Source organism: Parus major, chromosome 6 (genome assembly GCF_001522545.3).
Source record: "Parus major isolate Abel chromosome 6, Parus_major1.1, whole genome shotgun sequence".
Classification (NCBI taxonomy): domain Eukaryota; kingdom Metazoa; phylum Chordata; class Aves; order Passeriformes; family Paridae; genus Parus; species Parus major.
This window is the reverse complement of record NC_031775.1, coordinates 12,849,025-12,868,088: the sequence shown is the minus strand read 5'-3', so window position 1 is coordinate 12,868,088 and position 19,064 is coordinate 12,849,025. Positions and strand designations below refer to the sequence as shown.

The 19,064-nt window shown below is 44.6% G+C and overlaps 2 protein-coding genes across 2 annotated transcripts; one reads left to right on the top strand and one right to left on the bottom strand.

The window, feature by feature from the left end:
* Positions 1-1,929: 1,929 nt before the first annotated feature.
* NDUFB8 (NADH:ubiquinone oxidoreductase subunit B8) lies at positions 1,930-5,641 on the bottom strand. Its single transcript, XM_015632391.2, has 5 exons — positions 5,527-5,641; positions 5,243-5,369; positions 4,543-4,642; positions 2,857-3,012; positions 1,930-2,153 (listed from the first exon to the last, which is right to left on the bottom strand). Exons 1-5 carry the CDS (start codon positions 5,624-5,626, stop codon positions 2,061-2,063), a joined length of 576 nt encoding a protein of 191 aa, XP_015487877.1. The 5' UTR covers positions 5,627-5,641; the 3' UTR covers positions 1,930-2,060.
* Positions 5,642-7,778: 2,137 nt separating this feature from the next.
* HIF1AN (hypoxia inducible factor 1 subunit alpha inhibitor) lies at positions 7,779-17,539 on the top strand. Its single transcript, XM_015633673.3, has 8 exons — positions 7,779-8,055; positions 9,009-9,259; positions 10,508-10,656; positions 12,333-12,478; positions 12,988-13,094; positions 13,494-13,557; positions 13,786-13,896; positions 15,072-17,539. The coding sequence occupies exons 1-8, from the start codon at positions 7,825-7,827 to the stop codon at positions 15,114-15,116; spliced, it is 1,104 nt and encodes a 367-aa protein (XP_015489159.1). The 5' UTR covers positions 7,779-7,824; the 3' UTR covers positions 15,117-17,539.
* The last annotated feature ends 1,525 nt before the right edge of the window (positions 17,540-19,064 follow it).

The window sequence follows — 19,064 nt, the reverse complement described above, 5'->3', positions numbered from 1 at the left end:
GGGGCCCGCCCCGGAACCCGGCCCCGCTCCGCCCGGCCCGGGCCGCTGCTGGGCCCGGCGCTCCCGAGCCGCTTCAGCCGCTGTGAGACACCTGAATCGGCTCCGTCCGCCGCCCCAGGATGGCTCACGCCGGAGGCCAAGGACACCGCTGCTGGAGCCGGGCCTTGCTGCGCCTGCCATGATCGCCCTCAGAACTCTACCTTAGCTACAAATGTAAAGCATCCTGAGGGCGTGCAGAATGGAAAGGAATGTATTTTTCTAAAAGTATTTTAATTGCCAGGAAAAAATATGCAGAAGGACCGAGGCCTTCTTCCCTTACATCGCTCCAAGAAGAAAAATTTACCTACATTACAAACCGTATTTTTTAGGATTTCTGAGCCATATCTGCCCAACGCATTATGCCACGCTCATGATGAAAACCCTAATTAAGCTACTGTTTAGAACAAACTGGGATTGGAAGTCCCAGTGCCGGGCAGCAGCAAACAGCACTGGGACACTGCACAATGAGCTGGATGGGGCCAGCCCTGCCCCAGTGCAAGTACTACACTGTCACACACCAAGCAGGCTTCCTATTACTGCTCTCATCACCTTCATTTTACTTGAAGACTCTTATATAGTGCTCTCATGTAAGTGCTGTGGAATGGTAACTATCAACTCAAGTATCCCTAAGAAGTGTTTTACCCTGCAAAACAGAATTCAGTTTTATGTTTAAAAAAACACTTGAAAACCCCTCTAGGATAAAACATCACTATCATTTAAAAGCAAGCATTTCTGTAATGTGAAGGTGACAGCTTACAAAAGCTATGAGGAATGTTGATTGTTCAGCACCTCCAAAGGAGTTACAGATATTTAGGTGTAAATAAAACTATGTCCTAGAATTCAATCCCATAATTCCCTTTAACATATATCCTTATAGAAACCCCTACACAAAAACCACGCTAACACTCCCTTTAGAATTTGGGGTTTAAAATCTGTATAGATGGAAAAACCATGAATCACTGTCTTTATACACCTGCTTCTCTTAAAGCACAAAACTATGAGCTGTGACAGGGTGTTGAGAGCATAGCACAGCATTCAATTTATAGGAAGCATCTAGAGTGGCCCAAGCCCTCAGCATTCTGTGATCACCCAGTCCTGCAACTAAACAGCGGGGTTAAGGCATAGCACGGCAGAGTTGAGAGAAGATCCACTGTAAATCAGTACTAAAGACACTGTCTACTCCAGCCACAAGAGGAAGAAACCCTTATGTTAAAGTGGAGCTGGACAAATTCAGGACCCTAATGCCTAACTTTTCCAAACAAACTGTTCCTGAAGCTATAAAGGTTTAAGACGAGTGGTTTGTAGCAAAAAAGGCAGATTTCATGGGTCAGATATAATTCCAGGCCAGGTGGATGAACTCAGGCCATAAAGGAACTATTATGTGCACTTGGACCAAAGCAGACCTGGCCAGAGCTGAACTTGCTCATTAGCCTTTTCATACCACTGCTGTCCACACAGCTCTGCTGTCAGCTTCAAGCTACACACTGCAAGGCTCTGTGCCTCACAAGTCCTTCCTACTGGTTGTACAAACTTCACTTGAGAGGGCATCTATACCTGGAAGAGATCAAAGTCAACTCCCAGTAAGGGCAAACACAGTGCAAGGCTCCCAACGACTGGCATTTGCCAATCTGTTTCTGTCATTTTACAGTATACAGTGACACTCCAACTCCCAGCAGCACCTGCAATAAATGCCTTGGCCACAAGCAGTACTGCCTACATAAACAGGCAGAGGTGAGGAATGTTTGTGCACAAGATACATAAATGACCAGCAGTCCTAGCTCTACAATCTTAACTTTGCCCCACAGGTACTATCCCATTTAGAAAAATGGCAAAGTTCATTTCATTAGCTATAATTCAGCCTTCTCAAACCAACAGAAGACAACTAACACAGTAGGTGTCATTGATATATTTCACTGCAGTTAGCAACTGGACATTAAAGAACAAGTGTTAACATATGCAAGTGAACTAGAGAAGATTCCTTCCCCAGCAGAACTGATGGAAATGTAGCACTTGTTCAACTTTCAAATTTCATAGTGTATCACTGTTGGTGGCTTTTTATTGGGGTCTCCTCCTCTCTCCAGATACAGGTCATTGAAGGGATATTGCTTCGGTCCCTACAAGGAGAGACAAAGAGTGACAAATTCACCACATTCACCAAACAAATTAACGGGTAAGAGGAAAATGTCTCATCCCATCCCACCCCCACCCAAATGAAAGCTTGTAATTTATGACCTAAATTTCTGTTTCTTACGTGCTTCAGCTAGAATATTAGAGTATGAAGAAAGTAAATTCAGAAATAGGGGATTCCTTGCATAAATTATTTTTTTTAACAGAAACATCAATGCTTTTAATCTTAATCAACAGTTTATCTCACAGCATGAGGATAATTTATTGCAAAAGCTGATTGTGTATTCAGACAGTTTTCAAGAGTACATTGCCCAAATGATATAGTTCATTAGATATAATTAAAAACACAAGGGCAAGAGAAGAGTTAAAGCATCTCACTTGAGTAGATGCCCACACAAGGAAGGAGAGTGCCTAGAGCAAAGATGGGATACTGTAAGAAGCATAGTTCAAATTAGTTCCCTGTGAACAGGGACTGATCACTATGAAGCAGCATCTGTGAGTTGAGCCAGACCAGTCAAGAGAACAATTCAGACTAGATGAGGCCACAGGACATCGCTTGACCCATCCACTGCCAGCAGCAGTTTGGCATTCACACACATCACTCATTTTCAGCAAAACCACTCTTACAGGCATTGGCAATGAGAAGAAATACAGCTACTTTTCCTCCCTTTACCCTTAGGTTTCACTCACCACAGGCCTGTAGGATGGGTAGATCTCTCCAAGAACAAACATGATCAGCATTGTGCTCAAAAAGATAAAGAAGTGTTTGCTCATGGTGTGCCAGGGAACGACAGTGGGGGAGGTATCAACCCGGTTCCGAATGTACATGTCAAAGTCCCAGTGCATCTAAAGAACAAAGGAAAACAATTGCACATTTATAAAGTGGTCAAGCCACTTTTCTCAAGGGAAGCAGCACATTACAGCATTCACAACACTGCCAGAAGCTGTTTCATCTCCACCTCAAATGTACAGATAAAGCCACAGAGGAGGTACACTGTTTACCTACAGTCACAACAAACTGTTGCTTACAGTAAAACTCTTTATTTTCATTTCATCCTATGCTTATACCACACAACATGCTTAAATACAGGATAGCAGCAGTTTTTATTTCTATGCATAATCATTCCACCTCAGTTTTGTTCCCCAGGACCATTGGAAAGACATGGTATAAACTGGAACCCACATTAATGGAAGCTCAGTCACATACCCAAGAAGAAGTAGTGCTACTTCAAACAAAGAAGCAACTACCTGACACTTGGAAGCTGGTCCCTCAAAACAGGGAGAGGACCTGCTGTTGTTACTCCAGGACAAGGGCAAGGCTGGTAGCAAGCTAATGCCCTGAAGTATAAATAGGGAAGTCTCACGCATGGTCTGCCTATAGTCTCCTTTCACATTAATAAATGCAGAGAACTTACTAATTTGTAGCTCAAGTACAGCTTCCAGATTCCCAGCTCTAGTTCCCCCAGAGCCATCTCCTATCAAACCCAGAGCCAGAATGAGCAGAAATTAAAGCTGTCTAAACAGAGACATCTGCTGACACCTGGAAATACACCAGTATATATAGTCCTCTTTGTTCCTGACTGCCAACACCACATGCAAGAGCTTGTACACAAGCCTTCCTGCAGGAAGCACTACAACGCAAAATCAAGATGGGTTTTTTTCATGTGCCTTTACAGTCATTACAACATGCACTTTGCTGTGGTACACATGCTGAAATGCTCTGACATAGTTTTACTATGATATATTAAGCACATATACTTAGATGAAATCTTGCTTTTAGTAAGAGATTACAAGACAATTACCAAGCTCAGTAACTGCAGTCAGATTGCAGTCATTCACAAAAAAAACATGCACTAAGAGAAAAGCTACTCCTGCAAGGAAATTGAGTAGCTTAGATTTTCAAAGCTAACATAGATAACCTATTCATATTTGTCTTAAGGACATGTTGCAAACTTCTTTAGAGAGAACATCCTTATTATCAAAAAAAGCCCTGCAGTAATAAAGCAACAGTAGCTACTTCCATTGCACTAAAATGACTTTATTCAAACAGTGGCTTCTTTGCTAAACAATTTTGAACCAGGCTCCTGTACTGGGTCTGATGAGGAAAATAAAATTACTCCTGCAGGGAAAGTTAAGTTTGAGAAGTCTCCATTCTCATATTTAATAAGTTAACTGTCCTCAGCATCTTCACAGTATTTATCCAGATGGTCACTTTGCCTTGAACGGATTGTCCCTGCTTGCACAAGCAACACACACCTGCACTGGTGATGAAACTACACAAAGGATTCAACACAAAGCACTAACAAGAGGCACATGTTAGAATTCAGTAACAAGAGCACTGCTGAACAACTTGAGAAGTGGGACTGGCGTTCCTACCGGCTCTCCCCAGTTATGCCTCATGTCTGGCTGGTCCCACTGGTACCAGGGGTCTCTCTCGTATTGAGACTTATTAGGTAGCATGGGATAGTCACCATACCTATGAGAAACAAACAAAAGACCAAACATAAAGAAATCTGTACTCATTCAGATAGAATTTGTCAGAGACAGTATAATACAGGTCTAAGGAAATAGAATTAAGTACTGATTTGTTTTTATAGCTTTTATGCACACACAATTTCAAAATGCATTAAAACTACCTTGATACCAGTCACTATAACAAATGGCATTCCCCAAACTGGCCTTATTGGGCTCTACTAGAAGACAGAAAATGCAAGCTTAACTAAAATATGGAACCCTAATTATCTTGCCACATGTTGAAGTATTTTCCAACATTCAAACATCTCCTCAAACCTTTATTCTAGACATGACTTTCAGTTCATCCCACTTAGTCTTGCAATACAACAGCTTATGAACCCTTTCAAGTTTCTCTCATGAAGTCTCTTGCATTTTATTCACACAGGCCTCTAACTCATCCATTCGTTTCTATTTTAAAACACTGAAGTGTCTTCAAAGCTCACAGTACAGCAAAGCCAGGCATTCGCCAGGGACTACCGGCCTACAGCACATCCACACAAAGCCAAGAGCTGCTGGCCCCGGCCGGCTCCCGGCTGCGGAACAACGGCACCAGCCAGCTCACCCTAAGCCGTCGTCGGGGTAGGGCTGATAGTCCTCCACCCGCATGTTGTACTTCTTCGCAGCGGCTGCCCGCTCCTCCGGAGTCCGCGGGTACGGCCCGGGCATCATGTCCTTGGACATCTCCGAGGCTGCGGGAGAGCAACGCGGCAGAGTGGGTACGGGCTCCGCCGGCAGCCGCAACCAGGCCGGGGAGGTCGCGCCGCCCTCCCGCCCCGACCCCGCAACCACCGGCCCGCCGCCCCAGACACCCCGGCCCCTCGCTCCAGCCTCCGCCTTCCCGCTCACCCGCCCGCGCCCCCGAAGGCGCCGCCAAGGCGGCCCGGGCCGCCCTCAGCCCAGCGGCCGCCCGGGGCCAGAGGACACCGCGGAGAGCGCCCGCCGCCATCGCCCCCAGCGCGCAGGCGCAGTCGCGGCCGCCGGAGGAACTGAGCAGCGGGGCGGGGCCGGAGGCAAGGGGCGGGGCCGGCGGCAAGGGGCGGGGCCGGCGGCAAGGGGCGGAGCGGGGGCGGGGCCGGCGAGGGGGCGGGGCCAGCCCGGGGCTGCCTCTGGTGCCGGTACCGGTACCGGCCCCGGCGTTAATCGGCCGCTGGTGCCGTAGTAATGACACGAGGTTAATGGACGGAAAAGGCATCACTGCGATGTTTTGGTCTGTCTGTCATCGTCTGAGGCGGGCCAATGGGAATTTATGGCAGGAACTGGCTTCCAGACGCGGGGAGCCTCTTGCAGGGCAGCCGGATCGATGCTCAATCGGATCGATGCCGTGCCCCGCGGCGTTATGCAAATCGTCTTTTTTCGTATCAGTATCAATATTATTAAAGTCAATACCCAAATGTAATCGTCTTATCTCCATGGAGCCAGGGGAAGGTGGACAGCAGAAATGGCATGTTAATTTAGGAATGTGATTCTTCAAATGTAAGCAATGTATTATTGTAAATAAAATCAATATGAACATTAAAGGATTTTGCAGTTTACTTCATTATGTAAACTCTGTGGTAGTTGAACTCATTTTCCTTCAGTTATTCACATCAGCCATAATGGGTAATGTCTCTGTAACGATTAACATTATAAACCTTTGCTGCTCAAAAACTATCACAGACAATTTGTCATTAAAGCCATTCCTTCTAATAACAACATTAATTTTAAACCTAATAACAGAATGAAGATAGTGATGAACCACAAAAACATATCTGAGATACAGCATGCCTGAGATGGAGACTTTGTGGCTGATGAAGAACAGCATCCTTTCTCTTATCCCAAAGAAAGGCCTATTGATGTCATTTTAGGGATGGTATCTTAATTCAGCCAACTCCCTTACAAACGAGTATGCAGTGAAGTTACCCAGTTATCTAATGAGGTTATTAACTCAGAGCCCAACCTTCCAGTGTGGATGCTTGCTGCTGTTTTCCATGGAGCATTATTTGGTACCTGTCCCACTTCTGGAGTTCACAGCGCAGACAGCAGCGCAGCGCTGGAAGTGGGGACCGTGGCTCCCGTTGACTTGGGCTCAGGCCTCACTGCAGCCTTGGATTGTGGTCAGCTACCTCTTCCATCAGCTCTTCACTGCTGGGTATTTATTTTCTGAATTATGTTTGACTTTTCCACAGCTATGTTTCAAATATACCCAATACACTGTAAAAAATGTTGTTAACCTGTACAGCAGAAATGCTGTAGATTTAAAAGGTGAGAGGCCATTAATTTTCCTATAAACTAAGTATATTAATAAATTTTGGAAGGACAAAGATAAATTGCATTATTGTCACGAAAAAGGCAAAGTTCTGTGCAGGCAGAACAAATCCCAGCTACTGTAAGATGAAAACCACTGAATGCCAGAGATCAAAATTTTCTCCAGAGCTGATGCCTAATGTGGCGCGCATTCTTGGGAAACAGCGATCATCATTCTTGCTGTTTGCAGATTAAAAGCCAAATGTAGAGTTTGTCTCACATAATAAACATATAATAAGAAAATAATTCAACAGCTCCAGCTGCAGTCACACAGCTCATGAAATCCTGCTAAAATGATGTACTCGCCGTCACAGGCTGGGTGTTAGTTGCACCAGGCAGTGCTTTATTTATTTATTTATTTATTATTTATTTATTATTATTATTTTTTGGTAGCAAGTGTTAATTAACCTTCTCGTTTTCAGGTGCGTATCCCCGCGGTACATTTCTTCTCGGCACACCGAGGCAGCGGGCAGTGCTGTTTCCATCAGGGCAATGGAAATGCTCAAGGGGCAGCTCTTGTGCCCTCTCCGCCGCCTCTGAGGGGAAGGGGCAGCCGGCTGAAGGCGGCCCGGGGCTCGGCAGCGAGGCTGCACAGGCGATCCTTTCTTTCTGCTTCCTGCGGCGGCTCTTCCCCTGCCGCTGCTCCCAGCTCCCGGGGTGTCCGCGAGCCTTGGGAAGCGACAGCGGGAAGGAGCTCCCCTGCAGCCTCCGCCCGCGCGGGGGCGCTGCCGCCGCCGCTCCCGCTCCCCCCCCTCTCTATGGTCCTCTGCCCTCCGCCTTCGCCCTCCGCTTCCGGCGTTGCCATGGGTGCGTAGTTCCGCTTCCGCCTTCCTTGGTACGGGTTCTCCGGTGGAGGCGGCGATGGCGGCGGCCTCGTCCTCCTCCTCCTCCTCCTCATCTTCCTCATCTTCCTCTTCTTCCTCTTCTTCCTCCTGTTCCTCCTCGGCGGCGGCGGGCTGCCGGGAGGGCCCGGCGGTGGCGGCAGGGCCCGGTTGGAGCGACTCCCAGTTCCGCCGCTACTCCTTCGAGACGCGGCCCATCCCGCGGCTCAGCCACAGCGACCCCCGCGCCGAGGAGCTCATCGAGAATGAGGTGAGGGAGGTCCCGGGCGCAGTCACCTCCTCATCCCGGCCCTGTCCGTCCGGGGCACCGCGCGAGCTCCGTTGTAGCTGCTGTCCCGTTCCTCTCTGCCGTAATGGACATTTTTCTTCGGTGCTGCAGTGTTGAACTGTGAAATTCGCGGGAAACGTTTGTTTTATTCCCTTTGTTGTCGGGATGGAAGTTGTGCGAAGGTTGTGTAAAACCCTGGGGACGTATTGGTTGTTTTCTAAGTACGAGCGACCACAGATGTAAAGGTTCCTTTGCAGTGGTGGCTCTTGCATTGGTTCTGTACCAGCTCAGTCTCATTTTGGTAAGTTTGGTAGTTGGTTTTTTTAAGGAAAGTATGCAAGAAGGGAAGTTGTGTATGCACAGCTTGGGAACACAGCACTGCCTTGGTTAGGTTGCTTACTACTGGTAGATGAGGAGATAGGCACTGCCCTCTGTCTTCCTTTTGTAATGGTTCCTTTTTTGCTGTAGAAGAGATGGTCAGTTTTTTGATGGCTGGTTATTTGCAGTCCTCTGAGAAAAGAGATGAGTTCTGATTCTGGATTCAGAGGGATCTTTCTGCTGGCATTTACCCCTACACAGCTGAGGCTGGAAGTGACCAGCCGGAATTTACTGTGTCTCCTGGCTACGTGGCAGGACCAAGCAGGCCCAGAAGTGTTGCCAGCTAGTGTTTGTCTAACCTCGCTAATAGAGATTGGCTAAGTAGGTAGTGCAATCTGTCCCATTGCTACTAGGAGCTTACTGTAACCCCAGGCCACCACTTTCTTAAAACCTATCGTGTCTTGCTTGGTTTTCTTCCCAGAACAAGGTATGTGATTACTTCAAATGCCTTTTCCAATTGCTCAGTTGAAAGGGAGTTTTTGTGGGTGCAGTAATGAATGTGCTTGGTCTTAAGTTCAAGAGGTCTTTGAATCAATAAACTTCCTATTTCTCTCCAGGAGCCAGTGGTGCTGACAGATACGAATCTGGTTTATCCTGCTCTGAAATGGGACCTGGACTACCTCCAGGAAAACATTGGAAATGGGGACTTCTCAGTGTATAGCGCCAGCACACACAAGTTTTTGTACTATGATGAGAAGAAAATGGCCAATTTTAAGAACTTCAAACCCAAGTCAAGCAGGGAAGAAATGAAGTTTGCCGAGTTTGTGGACAGACTCAAAGAAATACAACAAAAAGGGAGTGCTGAGAGGTAAGTGATACGTGGAGTGTGGAAGTTTCTCTGTTTCTTTAGACCTAGGCAGGAGCTAAGTTTCTGTTCAGTGGGAGTTGATGAATAAAATGTCTTGAACTTTTTGATCTTTTTGTTTCTTTTTAATAATCCTACTTTTCCGCAGGGCTTCTAGTTGACAGCAGCCTTGTTACCTTATTAGAAAATCATACCAAACAAACTGTTCACACTGGCTGTGGCAGTTTATTTACTTTTTTCCTGCTCTGTGTGAGGCAGGGTTTGTATAGAGAAAGAATTAAGCTTTACTTTTTTTTGGCAGACTGTGGTATTGGTAGAGAAGCTTGTTGTCTAATGAAAAGGTACAGGCTATGACATTTAAGTTTTCCCACAGAATCCCAAGGCATCTGGAGCTAACCCTTTTTGGGATATATGAGGCCAGGCTGTGCATGTGCTGTGTACTTGTGGTGATGGCCTGTGCCACTAATAGAGCTGTGAGTTACTGAGAGGAGCTTCAAGTGGACATAAAATATACCTATCAGTAGCTGAACTTAAACCCTTAGTATTTTCAGCCACAGCCCCCACAATTAAAATGCTTGATTGTGTCTTCATTGGAAGCAACACTGTACCCATGCCCTCTTGTCATCTGTGCCTTTCTTTTCTTTCTCACCTTTGGTTGTACTTTTTCCAAGAGAGAAGGCAGTCCTTAAAAATGTGGTTTTTTCCAGCATTGCAGACAACAGTCTGTAATACTGTGATTGTTGGTACAGATGTTTGATTCCTCTGATCATTTATGTTTAAATGTAAACATGGCATTAAGTAACTTGATACTGAAATGTGCAGGGTCTCCTGAGCCCTCTCTTTCCCTCATGTAGTTCTGCTAGAAGAAGTAACTTATATTGCAGGTGTATTAGAGGGATGGCATTCATCTAGGGATTAGACATGAACAGATTTGCTATTTGATAATGGCTGGTCTGGTTAGAGTTTCCTCCTCCTGCCCTGCAAGAGGGTTGCCCTTCCTTAAAATTATGTTTTTCCTTTGTAATTGTTCAAGTTGAATTGAGATCTGTTCTCTTCTATATTGGGAAACTTACAGAAAAGTTGGGGGACTTTTTGAAACTGTTTCCTTCCACAGGTGTTGAAACTGTGTAGTGATAGAACAATCTCAAGGAACTGCTTCTCTGTTTTGAAATCTTTCTGAAGAGACAGAGTATGTCGTGTTCAGGACAAAGCTTAATTCTTGATTTCTGCCTTCTCTCTTGGACAATCCAGGCTATATCTACAGCAAACACTGAATGATACAGTTGGAAGGAAGATTGTGGTGGATTTCCTTGGCTTCAACTGGAACTGGATTAACAAGCAGCAAGGGAAGCGTGGCTGGGGTCAACTGACTTCTAACTTGCTTCTTATTGGCATGGAAGGTAAATAGCTTCCTCAGATTGGAGTAGAAGGAGAGAAGATTACATCAGCAGTTGTGTATTTCAGTTCCAGAAGGTCTGTCAAATGGATTTGCCCCTAGTTTCTGTGTGTTCCTTCAGGGGAGGTACTTTAAGGCTCTGCATTGGGAGGAGACTGTTGTCACACCTTAACTTGGATTATAAAGAGGAAGCAAGGAAAGGAATAGTCTGTATTTTGCCAGGGATGTACTGTGAATGTCTGAATGTCATGTGCTCATGGAAAGGCTCTGGGTGATGATGGTGGGACTGTGTTTCCAGTAACTGCTAATCATATCCTGGGATCTGTTTACTGTTTTCATGCTTCAGGCACTGTAGATTTAAAAAGCTTGAAGCCTGCAAATTCAGAATGCAGAAAGGTTGGCAAGTTGAACAGTCTTAGACTTCTGGGCTTTTCTGAGTATGTCCAATATCTGCCCAGGAGGAGATCTGATTATTTTGTGAAGCCTTTTTTCTTATTTGAGCTAGTACACTGTGAGGAGGAATTCATTTTTGAATTAAGACCTGATTTTTTTTTTTTCTTGAAAGACTAGAGGACAGTGGGAAACTTAAAGATGGGAAAATTCTAAAACTATCTGGATAGAATAGAATTCCAAGTTCATGTGGAGCCTGACTTAGAGGCAGGTGCCTTGGAAGACACAAGTATCACTAGGTTGTTGACAAGGAGAACGCTCTTTTAGAAAGCAATCTCATAACTGGGCAAGAAATGTACATCATTCTGTGAAGTGTGAGGGCCTGTAATCAATGTGGCAAACATAGCCAATTATAATTGTTTATTTACACACCTTGGATGTTTTTTTCCCATTTGCACCAAGTCATACTCAACCTACAGTAGTTTGTGTTTGCCACTTTTTTTACTAGCTGAGATAACATAATATAAAATCAGTGGACCAACACTTCCTTACAGGCCATATAACCACTACAATCCTACTAACAGGTTATGCACAAGAACCAAGGAATTGTCTTGAACCAGCATGTGCTAGAAAAAAGGAATGTCTTTGGAGCAGCAAGTGATCATATGATCTATTTAATGAAGTTACAGGGTTAACTGTTACCTTAATTCTTGCAGGTCAAGAGAGTAATACCTGAATTGGCAAACAGCCTGAAAAACAGATATGAGGGGTACAACACACCCTATTGTATTTGAAGATTTGATTAAATTTAAGATCTAGTGGCAATAGTCAAGACAGACTTGAGTGGGTGCTATTGGGAGCTCCAGTGACGAAGAGTGTTAACTTGTTTTCTTGCAAAAAAAACCTTCAAGGACTTTTTTTCAAATCCCACCATTGAGCTCCTTTTCAGTAGACTCATAATCTTTGACAGTCTGTTAAACAACCTGTCATTTAAACAAACTGTTTCATGAAAAAGCTTCCCATCAACATTTAGCATCTGCTGTTCATTGAAACAAGCTGGAAATCCTAATCCTGTAGAGCCAAAGTTGCTGAGTATGGATTTAGAATGGAAATGGAGTAGCAACTGCTCAATAAGGCTGACTGATGGAGTGATCAGTTTGTAACATTCCTATTGTCCTTTAGTTTCTGAATATGTGGGAGCACATTTTCTGTCTTTAGCAAGGAATATAACTTGTTTCTCTTTCATACCTGTACATGAGAGTGTCTTGATTATCTTTTCTCTCTGTGTAGGGAATGTGACACCAGCTCATTATGACGAGCAACAGAACTTTTTTGCTCAGATTAAGGGTTACAAGAGGTGTATCCTGTTTCCTCCTGATCAGTTTGAATGCCTCTACCCTTATCCTGTGCACCATCCATGCGACAGACAGAGCCAGGTGAGAGTAGCAGATCTGTTGTCTGCTCCATGCCAAAAATGGGCATTTGTAAAGATAGGTGGGAGGAAGCTGCACTGGAGTTAAAGCTGCAAACCACTTACTGAGCTTTTGCAAAACCTCCATTCAGACTTGTCAAGTGGGGAATGCATTGTTGGAAGGACTGGTGGTTTTCTGTTTGTGTCTGGTCCTTACTTGCAAGTACTAGGGCCATAAAAACCCTCTTACTGATAGCACAATGGGGCTGCAGGTGCTACCTTCTCTGTTCTGTTTCATTGATCACTTGGTCAAACAAATTTGCTGACAGACAAATTGCAAGATTCCTACATGACCCTACATCCTTCCTATATGATACTTGGAGGGTACTGTAGGACCTCACAATGAAGTTAAGATACAAATGGAAATGTAAAAACCATGTAAGGAAGACCAGGATGATTTGACAGTGAGAGCCAATAATGAGGACTGTCATTGCAGGAAGTTTTTCTGAGTTTCTTAATGTTTTCTTCTATTAGGTGGACTTTGACAATCCTGACTATGAGAAGTTTCCAAACTTCCGGAATGTGGTTGGCTATGAGACGGTGGTGGGTCCTGGGGATGTGCTGTACATACCTATGTACTGGTAAGAAGGATGGCAGGACTGCACTGTGATAAAAAACCAGAGGTTTAAAATGTTTTCTACTTAGTGTTGGGCTGGCTCTTAAAAGTATTTTGTTTTTATTTCTCCAGCAACTGTGATATTTTCTTTGGTATCTTGGGCCAGTATACTTATTAGTCTTGTCTGTTGGATGGGAATAGTAATTCTCCCTGACACCACATTAATTGTACATGTGCTCATTAACATGTGTGAGAAAAGGATCTATATTTAAATAAGGAGAACTTTCCAGAAGTTTTGAGGTCTTGATGCAGGAGGTATAGAGCAAGGCTTGTCTGGTGCTGTCTGAACTCATCATCCAAGGTATTTTACTGTAAGCTACAGCAATAGTTTCTTTTCTTTTTTTTTTATGTGATTTTCATACAGGTGGCACCACATTGAGTCTCTCCTGAATGGGGGGATTACCATCACTGTGAACTTCTGGTACAAGGTGAGTACAAGCACAGCTTGGATAGCTCCATCCCAGAGGATTTTTTTCAGAGCGAGATGCATTGGCACACATTGTCAATATGAGAACTTCATGGCGACAAGTCATTTGCTTCTGGAAGCTACTTTTTCCTCTTCAGAGTTGTGTATGTGAAGATCTGGGTGACTGGGGGAAGGTGGAATAAGCTACCAATACAGGAAGCATGCACATGAGCTCTTTTTGACATTTCAGGGTGCCCCAACCCCAAAGAGAATTGAGTATCCATTAAAGGCTCATCAGAAAGTGGCGATAATGAGGAACATTGAGAAGATGCTGGGAGAAGCCTTAGGAAATCCACAAGAGGTATGGAAAAGAACCATGTGGTCACTGCTGTTGAAATTGTTAAGCCATAATGCAAAACTTGAGATGACAGCTACTTGACTCTCTAGGTACTGCAGTTAGGGTGGGAGAAAGCAAGATTGCTCTTTTGCTGGTTCTTCCTGCAGTCTTCAGAAGGTCATTTGCTTACAAAAAGGGAAGCTCTTAAAACCATAATTCTGGAAAGGACCATCACAAACAATGAAGTAGTTGTTCTTGTATATGGGAAAAAGTGTGCTTTGACTTTGGGCATTTCCAGGAAAGTGTTGTTCCCAGACACTCCTTAGCCTTCTGTGCAGCAGTGACACCCATTATTTGCAAAAAACAAAAAAAAAAAGAGAACCTGTTTCACCTGTTGAATCCAAGTCTCTTAAATAAGAGAAATCTCCTCTATTAAGTCATGTGCTTCATCTTTAACGTGTCTTCCTCATCTCTGAATTCTTTGCAATCTTAACTGTCTTGTAAATAAAAAAAAAACAAAAAACCCCTGAGATATAAAGATACTAAAGACTGAGATACTCAGTCTAAAAAGACTGAGGTACTGAGAGAAGATCTGATCATCTGAAAATGGAAATGCGGGTCACGGATAGAAATATTTTCATGGTCTGTAATCCTTATCACTGTGCAGAAACTCTTCTTTAGCCTCTCCCCTGAGATTATTTTACTGCCATAGCATTCTGAACCTCCCTCCTTGATTAAGCAGTGCTAAGATGTGGGAGTGGTCTTGACTGGAAAAAACCCCTTAGCAAAATCATCAGTCACAGCCCCCCTTCTTACTTACCACAGAGACCACAGAGGGTTCAATGAGTGCGAATGTTCCTTCTCTGCCCTGAAAAAAGCAACCTGTGATGACTATTGACTCCCTTTAATAGCATCTACTTAGAAATCACAAATGTTGGGTGGGAAGTGAAAATGTTTCAAGCATGTTTCCACTCTGGATTGAATGTTTTGGTGTCACCTGAAGTCTGGTGTTGACAGAGAACCCTGCAGTTTTGGTAGGGTATTTTAAGAATGTGTTTGTGGGTGCCACAGTGCCTTTCTAGAAAATACTCTGGAAGTGATTAAGTGTATCTTGGGCTCTGTGATGCAGAGGGAGCAGGCTCTGCACTGCCATTTCTGTGTAGCTGTCCTGGCTAATGACCTATTTTTGCTTTGAACAGGTGGGTCCCTTGTTGAATATGATGATTAAGGGCCGGTATGACTAATGCCTGGTGCCCCTGGCGGATGTTGGAGCTGCTTTGTTCACAAGCAATGGAAGATACTGAGCGCTAGTATTGCACGCAGCACTTAACAGACTGTTGGGTTTCCTGGCCTATCCTGGCCCCACTACAATAAAGGGGCTACTGGAACTGCAAAACCATTAGTACCCTATTCATCCTCCACTCTCATCTAACTGAACCTCCCGAGAAACAGTCTGCACTTACTGGAAGCTGGATTCATGCTCACTAACTTGTTTATTTTCTTCCCTCTGCCCTGTTTGCCACAACAAGGAGCATGGCTTCTGGCACTCGGATGTGGTACTTCAGGATTTTCAGGCATATGAAGAAGAGCTTGGAGGATAACCAGGAGCAATATTATTTCCTCAGCCTCATGGGGTTTGGACCTCCTGGCTGGGTTTGTGTTGGTGCCAGCAGTGGATTTAAGGTGGAAAATGTTAAGTTTCACAGTCCTCTGTTGTTAGAGGACCTGTCCCTGCTCAACTGTGGCACCTTTGTATGTTAATGGAAATGAACATGTGAGATGGCCTGTGTGTGTTGAACAACTGGAAAAATGATTCAGTTACTTCAACCTAAGACATCTACACTTTGGATGTAGTACAGGGTAGAGATCAGAATGAATTTATCTAGTGTGTGAGCACCAAATCCTATGCTTTCCAAATAACATCTGTCTTGTATGAGTCTAGAAAAATCTCCTTTCTGACAGCTTTTTCTGGGGAGTGAAGGCTTCTTTCCTGCTCTTCTGAAGCTGCAGTATGGTTAAAAGGGGATGTAGCATTATGAAAGGAGATGCATAAATGCCAAGGCACTCTCCAATTCTTGAATGATTAAGCCACATTTTAAAATGAAATTTCCAAGGGATGCTGAGCTCAACTGTCAAAACACAGTGTCAGATAGGTACAGAGCATCACCTCTCCCCACCAGGGGTGCTGGCTCCTCAGACTAACAAAGGAAAGTGCCATCTTTACCGAAACTGCAAGAACTCAAGTGTGTGTGGCTGCGCACAGGTGCGCGTGTTTGTGTGATTTTGTGTGGCTCCTGTCCATCAGTTAAATCCATGCCAGTGTGTGGTTCTCTTCCTTGTACAGTCATGTGAAAGAGTTCAGGGCTTTTTGTTTAAGTGTGATTAAGTTTATCTTGATCCTTTTTGTGTTGCGAGACTTGACATGGCAGACTGGGAAGTGGCAAGACCAGAGCACAGGAACCAGATAAGACTCTGTTTGAGTCCTCAGTAATCACTCTGAAAAAAAACTTTGCTTTCCTCCTTCTCCTCTTCCATGCAGGAGCCTTAGGCTCATGTGGAAGCTGGCTTTCTATTCCCTGAGGTATGCTGCACTGCTGTCCCTGGTTTGGGGGGTGGTGCAAAGGTCTTGTATTCTTGATGCGGTTGTAATGGGTCCCAAGAGCTAGAGGTGGGAGAAGCTGTTTCATAGCCCACATAGCTCATCCCAGAAAGAGTACAATTTGTTTTGTTGAGACTTCCTAGTGTTTTCCCTGTTGTGCTGGGCTTGCTCTGATGTGGGTTCTGATCAGGGTTCAGAACCCTGACTTTTATCAGGGTTCTGATAAAAGTTTAACATGCTACCTGAGAAGTGCTCCATCTTTGGTCTCAGATCCCATCTCGTGCTGGGACAGCTCATGCACCACTTGCAGTGGGTTTGTCTTTCACAAAAGTGAAAGGCTTCTCAAACAGGAGGTCCTGAGGCAAGTTTTCTGGCTGCTTTACTGGTCAGAATAAATGAAGTTTAATTGGCAGCTACAAGGTCCTTGTTTAAGACATATGTGTCACTGAGTAGTCTGACTGCCATGTTGCAGATGCTCCAGAGCTGTGGTTAGATCCAGATGAAGGTCACTCAGCTGGATGCTTATCATTGCTCAGCCTTTGGACAGCTGGGGAAGAAGCTTCTGACTGGCCAAAAGTAAGGCCTTCCCAGGAACCTTGAGCACATGCCCTTCTTTGAAAGATGTTCAAATTAAATCCCATTTCTGTGCTATTTATTCAGCACATGGTAGTCTTCAGTACTGCTTGTTAGACACCATCAACTCTTGAAGCTCAGGGTGGGAATTCATATCCCATGTGGAGAGAGAATGGTACTTAGAGAACTTTTAGGATCCTCTTTGTTTTGTTTTTTTTTTTTTTTCTTTTATTTGCCAAAGGTCTAACTTTTAAAGTGTCTGAACAGGTTTTGCTGCACTTGACTTTGTGAAAGCTCATTTACAATGCACTGATGGACTGACTCCCCCCCCTCCACCCCTTTCCTTTTGACCTTGTGCTTTCAATGCCCCTTGCCATGGTATTGGGAAGCTGTGTGTTCTCTGCTAGGGGTGTGTGTGCAGGGGGTGGGGCGTGACAAACACATGGTACCTTCTGAAGTGTAGTTCTTAAATACAACCAATGTTGAACAACAGAATGGTGTGGCTTTTGTTTTGTGAGTGGCTGTATAGAAGAACTCTATAAGGACATATGTGTATAAGCAATTTCAGGCTGACAGTTGCACTTGTGTTCATTGCTGGTGAAGGCTGTTGGTCTCCAGAGTGGCCTTCAAAACAGCAATACCAATTGCATTAATGTGTCTTCACAATTTTCTCTGTACTACTTCCATAAGCCTGAAAGAAAAGCTGGGAATAAGATGGTATCCTTGTACCCTGTCAACAGGTGTTGGTAGGAAGGGAAAAATTCTCCTCCCTGCTGACCTGAATGGTGTCACCATACTCTGGTCACTGACTGGCTGGAGCAAGCTACACAACCAGGTCTAATGATCTTAATTATCACAGAGATTTGGGGGGAAGCTTCCTGTGTGTACCTGTGCTGTATTTTAGCAGTCTTGGGAGATTGAGTCTTCTTTGCCTAGTAAACACAAGTTATTTTATGAGATCTAGCCATTGGTGAAATGTTAACTAATTCTGAGCAAATGGCTAAAATGTAAAATAGGGAAGATTTGAGTAGTAGGTAAGGGATGTTGGCATGGTGGAGAGAGAGAGAGCGATGCCTCAGCCTGGGCTACCCTGACTGGCATTCTCTCCTCACATCCTTGGAGGAACAAGGTGAATGTGAAGAAGGGAGTAGGAAAGCCAAGTGCAGGAAGTCTTACTCTGGGTGCTCACCCTTCCCTGTTGTGCCTGCTGGGATCATCATCTCTGAACACCCTTACTTCTGTTCCATTGAACTTTGTGATCTGCTATGTCTGAGCCTTTCTGCTCTGCTTGTGTCTCTTGGATAATGTACAGGTGGCATCACAAAGCTCAGAAATGTTTAGTTGTGCAAAGAGCAGGGGAAACTGAGGGATGGGAACCATGTCATTTGAAAACTATGTCAGAGGCCAAGATTTTTCACTTGTACTTTTAGTCCTTTTCTTGTTTTCTTTTATTAACTTAGGTCCCTTAATACCTTCTTTTTTTTTTTTCCCTCATTTCCCTATTACTTAAAAAGCGGGATTCTTCTGAGGAGAATTGTTAATCTTTGTAAATCATAGCTGCAGGATCTTTCCTGTGTAAAGAGAAGTGCATGGGTTTATGAACTGATCCACTTGTTCACCCCCTTGTTGATCAGGGTCATGCTCAGCTTAAGGAAATTTGGAGTGATAAATCAGGTCCAAGATGAAGCCAAGAGGTGAAGATCAGGCCTGGGTTGAGGAGGTATCAGACACAGCTGCAGTGCAGGGGCAGTTTAACTCAGCTGGGGGGCAAGGGGTCACCCTTGGCATCAAAGCAGCTCTTGAGAGAGAGAGAGACAGGCTGGGCCAAGACTTTTGTTTGCAATGGCTCTTATCAAAGATCAAGCTGACCTTGAACACAGCCAACTGTGCTTAAAGCCCTAGAATGGGGGTAGTGCTCTCACGGTCTCAACAATCTCCTGGCAGCCTTTGTTAATGCATCGTCTCAGTCCTGGAAGCAGAGCAGCAACTGGGGCAGAGATACTGCCTTTGCTCATGTGCT